Source organism: Nicotiana sylvestris, chromosome 3 (genome assembly GCF_000393655.2).
Source record: "Nicotiana sylvestris chromosome 3, ASM39365v2, whole genome shotgun sequence".
Taxonomy (NCBI): Eukaryota; Viridiplantae; Streptophyta; class Magnoliopsida; order Solanales; family Solanaceae; genus Nicotiana; species Nicotiana sylvestris.
In genome coordinates, this window is record NC_091059.1 from 182,072,436 (window position 1) to 182,079,063 (window position 6,628).

The following is a 6,628-nucleotide window of genomic DNA, read 5'->3' on the forward strand; positions in this document are numbered from 1 at the left end:
CATTGTAGTTTGCTACTCATAATCGTTAGAATACTTTGTGTCTTGCTAATAAAGATACTTGAAATAGCTTAGTTTAAGTATAAGTAGCAGAATGGGTTTTAGAAATTAGTATTTTGAGTTTAATTACTTATTGGCTTGTAACAGTTTTCATAATTCCAAGACCCAATGAAAAATTTAATACTTTATTAGTTTTAAACTTACTATATGAATATATTTTTTACATGTAAAATTTATTTGGTACGGTTCGATATTTTTTCAGTTTATTTTTATAAAATAAAAAACTTACCCTAATTATCGGTACGGTTATAGATTTATATAAAAACCTACGATTTCTTTAAAAGAAATCTAAAAATCGGTTCAATGCGGTACAGTTCGATCGATTTAGTCGGTTTTCTAATATCCATTGACACCAACTTGCAGTTGTACATACATACAGCGCACAAAAGCCAAAACTATAGTTGGCGGAAGGCACAATCCTCTTGAGAATCGGCGCGTGTTTGAGTAATGGATATTATTGTCCATCCACTATTACTACTTTGCTGGAGTCAATCGAAAATTCAAATTTTTAATTGGCTGTAATGCCCCACACCCACAATGTGGACAGACAATATTCTTCTATTCACAATTGAAAAGGCCTGTCCTCCCCTACTACTACTAATAAGTATTCAACACGTCGGTAACGCCCGAACTTGTTCTCTGTCCTGTAATTGACTCAAATTTTCAAAGTGAGAGACTATTCCTGGAAAAAGGGTCTCTCTTTTTTTTGGCTTACTGGATCAGAATTTGAGGGATTGAATTATCAGTAGAGATCTGTCTGTGTGTCTGTCTATCTATCTGCAGAGAAAAAAGTAATGGCAACATTTGGAGGGACAACACAGAAGTGTAAGGCCTGTGAGAAAACTGTCTACTTGGTTGATCAACTTAAGGCTGACAGCAAAGTCTATCACAAGTCTTGTTTCAGATGTCATCATTGCAAGGGTACTCTCAAGGTGATTACTTCATTTTCTCACAATTATATATAATGACTTTCTGATTGCTTGAGATCATTTATAGTCGACATTTATTATCCGGAAAGCAGTATTTTTATTTTCTTCCTCCTAATGTTATTAAAAGGTATTTCCTGGTTTGATTTTTGTTTGGGCGTGTTCAGATTGAAACACTCATGCTACTTGTTAATTCGATTCGATGATAATCGAGAATTATAATCTTGGACAATGGATCTCCATTAGCTGCTAATGTTGTGAACTGCCTTGTTGAAAGTTTTGAGTATTTGGCAGTACTACTTTCTTAGGTGTAATATGTAAACATGCGATTTTTGCATTTGAAGCTGGGCATAAAGATAACAGCTTTGATGACATATTGATATTGATAAAGCGATTTACAGCAGTTTCTTATTGTCTTGCTACATTGAAGATCTGAATTTCCTGCACTTGTATCTTGCCTTTGCTTTTTATTTTTATGATCATTCTCATCTTTTCTGTATTTATTTGGCCGCCAAAGAACTTTTCTTCAATATTCTACATGAAATATATCAGAACAATACAAAAATTGATTGTATTGCTAACTTAAATATTGTCCTCTTTTAATCCTCAATTAACCTCTCATACCGGCATTGATTCTCCTATTTTGTTGATCTGTGAATTCTGGATCTATTAGCTTTTTCAAAAGATAGTGCAAAGGATAAACCATGAATTTGAAACTTCTGATTATTTGTTCTATTGCCCAAGTGCTGGCATTTCTTTGAATTTATCAAAATAAGACTATGCTAAATGACAAACTTTTTCCTTCACTATTTGGTTGATGAGTTAAGCGATATTTTTGCATTCTAGTCTTGAAGTCAGGTCCTCAACTTAACAGCTACCTTGCTAGCTATGACAGTACAACTCTTGGTTTGTGTTGAAATTGCAGCTCTTCCTCCAATTTTGAAGGACAGAACATTTCTTTTTTCCGGACAACTTCATTAAATCTCTCTGTAGTTTGTGCTACTTGAACATAAGTAATATTCGCCTAATTGCCAGGTAGTCTATTAATTGAAAGTATTAAAGTCTAGGTTGACTGATATTATGATGTCAATTACTCTCTGATGTACCTTTAGCATCATTTCCTTTGCCTTTTTTCATCAATCCATAAAAAGACTTCTTGATCTTAATTTCCTTGTCCTTTTTAAACTTGTGCAGCTAAGTAACTACAACTCCTATGAAGGAGTTTTATACTGCAGACCTCATTTTGATCAACTATTCAAAATGACTGGAAGCCTGAACAAGAGTTTTGAAGGTTACTACCCAGTTGATATTTCTTATAATTCATTTTTTGCATCACTTATTCCTTTGAAGCTTGTTTTCACTTGCTCGTTATATTGTTTGCAGTAGGGGCTCCAAGAACAGCCAGGGAAAGATCTGCTGATCAGGTATTCCATGATTGATTCTAATGTCAAGATCTCTTATGATCCCTTAAGCATACACCGTTCTCTTCTTTTTACCCGCTGAGCTCACTTGTGCTGTATTGTTGATCTACTCAGGGACAATCAAACAGCAAAGTTTCAGCTTTGTTTGGTGGAACTCAAGATAAATGTGTATCCTGCAAGAAAACTGTTTACCCCCTCGAAAAGGTACATACTGACATTTTCTTTTCTGTTTAGTAGTTAGCTTTAGTGGAAAACGATGAATAGTAACACTATAGACATTGATCTCTCTTTCGAAATCCAAGCCTGAGTGCCCTAATGTAGGCAATCTAATCGTTTGTACTGTAATCACCAGAAAATAAGAATTTATGAATAGTTGAATCCAAGCCTGAGTGCTCCTGTTGAAAGCTCTCCTTTTCCTCTTAGATCAACATACACTTATTATGCTCATTGCTATTTCACAGGTGGCTGTTGATGGCACGTCGTACCACAGGGCATGTTTCAAATGTAGCCATGGGGGCTGTGTGATTAGTCCATCAAATTATGTGGCTCATGATCATAAGCTGTATTGTAGGCACCATCACACGCAGCTCTTCAAGCAAAGAGGCAACTTCAGCCACATGGAAGACAACGAGAAGATTAAAGGGGTGATTGCAAATGGAAAAGCATAGAGTTCTGCCATGAAAGTTTTCGCGTTCGTTTGATTTTGCAATACAACATCGAGAGTCAGCTTTCTGGCCTTAATCAGGTCAAGAGGTTAATACATATACAGGAGGGTTATTATCAAATGCCTATATCTGATATTTTCATGAGAGAGTCAACAGAGTTTCACTTCTTTTCTTTTTCTGTTGGTGTGTACCTTACTTGCTATATATGATAGTTTTGCCTAAAGTATGTATAATGGGATTGCTCTTGTGGTTGTCCCGAAATTGGTGTGGCTTTTATCTGGGAAAAGTCTATTTTCCTTGGTTCATAAACTAAGTAAATTCATTTCTCAGTTTCCTTTGTGGCAATTTCTTTTGACTACTTACACTCAATTACTAAATTCCATGTTATGCTTCTTTTGAAGGTACGAGACAGAAAAAGATTAGCCATTAAACTGTGGTTGACCCTTGTCTATATTTTACTAGTAGTATTTTTTATGGTTAACTAGTAATGATCCAATGAAGGCCATTGATGTTGGCACTCAAAAGTTGGAATGAGTGTGAATGTAGAGTCCATTACTCAAATGGTCATTCAATTATATGAAATTACCTACTGAAGTCATATTTTTTTCGTTTGTAACAACAAAGTCACTTAACTAGGCCTATAACACTCAGAAGGTCACTTAACTAGATTTCTCAAACTTTTGATTACCAAATACATATTTTACCCTCTAAATTATCTTGTGAGTGCTATAAGCGTAATTAAGTGACTTATTTTTTACAAACGGAGGAAAAATGACTTAACTAGATAATTTCGAATAATTGAGTGACTATTTAAGTAATGATTCCATTACTCAAATGATCACTCAATTATCCGAAATTACCTACAGTAAGTTAGGTTCAGTCAGTCACTCAACATCAATTGTGATTACGCACAATGCTGAAATCTAAGTTGAGTTCAGTCAGTTTCAAGTCCTTGTAATTTGTCAAGTAAACTTCTAAAAACTAGTCTAATTGAGTTTTTTTGTGGAGTAAAATATTTGAAGACCCCAACTTAGTCGTATTTGACATCATTGAGTTTTCTTATGGAGTAAAATTCTAGCTTCTTTACCACTGCTCTGCACAAGTTTTCACTCCCCCCCCCCCAACCCCCAAGGCCAAGATAGAAATTAGTGCAAAGCACTAAATATCAGTATGACTAGAGCTGAGACGCCTAATTGATTTCCAGTTTCATATTCTTTGTGAAACTTGAAATGCGCTTGTTTTCTTGGCTTAAAGCCAAACACTTGACTGATATTAAGCCCAAATGTCGAATCTGTTATTGTTCAACAACCACTTTTCCCGCCGTCTCCCAACATAAAATTCCCAGCCAGAATATTCACATAACTCGAAAAGAATTATCTAAATTGCTACACCAACGCCCACCAAAATCTCAACTAAAGCAAATACATGCCCAAATACTCACACAAGCCCTCTCATCAACTGCTGCTTTTGTTAATTCTCTCATTCACTGTTACCTACACATTATGGAATTCACCTCAGCAAGACTTTTGTTCTTTCACTATCCCCTGCCTTCACCCCCCATTCTAATATGGAATCTGATTATCAGAACCTATTGCAAACTCCAAAATTCTTCAGAAAGTTTCAGTCTTTTTCGCCTACTCTTGAATTTAGATCCCCTGATTCGGGTTCATCCAGACGAGTATACTTTCACTTTCATTGTTACATCATGTGCCCACCAAAGATCAATTGTACACGGAAAAATTGTTCATGGGTTAGTGGTGAAAAATGGGCTGGAATCAAACTTATATGTGGGGAATTCATTGATTAATATGTATGCGGTTTTCAAGATTACAGATGATGCTTACAAAGTTTTTGATAAAATGACTGAAAGAGATGTGTTCTCTTGGACTAGTTTGGTGTGTGGGTATGCAAATAATGGTGAGATGGATCAAGCTTGTGAAATCTTTTATAAAATGCCACAGCGGAATGATGTTTCTTGGGCTGTTATCATATCGGGTTTTGCTGGAAACGGGAGGTACATGGAGGTACTTGTCTGTTTAAATGAGATGTTTTGTGCCGTTGAAGATAAGGTAAGGCCTAATGAGGCTGTACTTGTTTGTGCTCTATCTGCCTGTGCTAATCTTGGGGCCTTAGAACAGGGAAATTGGATTCATGCTTATATTATGAGAAATGATATTCTTTGTAGTTCAAATATTTCTACTGCTCTTATTGACATGTATGCGAAATGTGGGAGAATAGACTGTGCTAGATTGATTTTCAATAGAATTCCAAGACCTGATGTACACAATTTCACAAGTATGATCTCAGGGTTATCATATCACGGGCTTGGTGAGGATTCCTTAACCGTGTTTAACATGATGTTAGATAAAAAAGTTAATCCAAATGAAGTAACTATTATAGGGGTGCTTAACGCCTGTAGCCATTCAGGTCTGGTAGAAGAGGGTTCTTCAATCTTCTATAACATGGAGACCTTATGGGGACTTAAGCCTCAGATTGAACACTATGGCTGTTATGTTGATTTACTTGGCCGTGCTGGATACTTGGAAAAGGCACTTGAAGTTGTCAAGAGCATGCAGATAAAACCTGATATAGTCATATGGAGGGCTTTGCTCAGTGCCTGTAGAATTCATCGCAATATTTTCCTTGGTAACAGCATTATAGATTTTATAAAGCAGCTTAACTCTGCTGGACCTAGTGGAAGTGAGGTACTGCTCTCTAATCTGTATGCATCTCTAGGCAACTGGGAGAAAGTTTCTGAAGTGAGGAAAGCAATGGGTCAGAGAAAGACCCAATCAGACATCGGATGTAGTTGGATCGAGGTGAATGGTGTTGTTCACGAGTTTCGTGTTGCTGATAAGTTACACCCACAGATTTTGGAAGTTCTGGACAAATTAAACGAACTATGGATAGTGCTCTCCTAGAAGGCATTGTTGCTAACACCACGCATATGATATGCGTTCATTGAGAGAGAAAACGAGGAAGCAGCAGCTTGGCTTGATGAAAAGCTAGCTGTCACGTTTGGTTCCGTGAATATGTTTTCTGGGACTTGAATTGTCACATTATGCAGTTAAGGATTCATTGTGACTGCCATCAGATTTGAAGGCCATTTCTGAAGTTTATGAAATAGAGATCCTTTTTTTAGACTGCTTCTGATTTTTGCACTTTCAGAAGAAGAAATTTGCTACGATGACTACTCGTAATAATGAGTTCTGGGAAAGAACACCTATATCTGTATAGAATGTTGAACAAACTGTTAGTAGCAGATCATAAGCTGTAAGACTGTTCTGGTTTAGATTTTAACTTTATAGGACAAAACTGAAGGTGGAGGTTCCTATCTTCTTTATATCAAGTGTCAGGTTCCTATCGTTTTTAATGATTTTGGATCTACTTTACCACCCAACGAAAGGGTTCGCTTTTGATATGAGGCATCATGCATAAGGTGCATCAGAAAGTTAAAATTCTTTGGACATGATGTATTTTTCAATTGTATGAGAGCCCCGGTTGATCAATTGAAAGAGGGATGGAAGGATGTTATGGTATTCGGACAGGTCTGCATGAT

The 6,628-nt window shown here is 36.4% G+C and overlaps 2 protein-coding genes across 3 annotated transcripts; both read left to right on the top strand.

Moving 5' to 3' along the window:
* Positions 1-637: 637 nt before the first annotated feature.
* Positions 638-3,414, top strand: LOC104234389 (LIM domain-containing protein WLIM1-like). Of its 2 annotated transcripts, none has more exons than XM_009787942.2 (5): positions 638-989; positions 2,178-2,274; positions 2,367-2,407; positions 2,519-2,608; positions 2,866-3,414. In XM_009787942.2, the coding sequence occupies exons 1-5, from the start codon at positions 852-854 to the stop codon at positions 3,070-3,072; spliced, it is 573 nt and encodes a 190-aa protein (XP_009786244.1). In that variant the 5' UTR covers positions 638-851; the 3' UTR covers positions 3,073-3,414. The 2 variants fall into 2 exon arrangements, with proteins under 2 accessions (XP_009786244.1, XP_070027350.1); XM_070171249.1 differs by having other exon boundaries at positions 692-989; positions 2,370-2,407.
* Positions 3,415-4,571: 1,157 nt separating this feature from the next.
* Positions 4,572-5,990, top strand: LOC104234388 (pentatricopeptide repeat-containing protein At2g29760, chloroplastic-like). Its single transcript, XM_009787941.2, has one exon. It carries the CDS (start codon positions 4,572-4,574, stop codon positions 5,988-5,990), a length of 1,419 nt encoding a protein of 472 aa, XP_009786243.2.
* Positions 5,991-6,628: the final 638 nt, after the last annotated feature.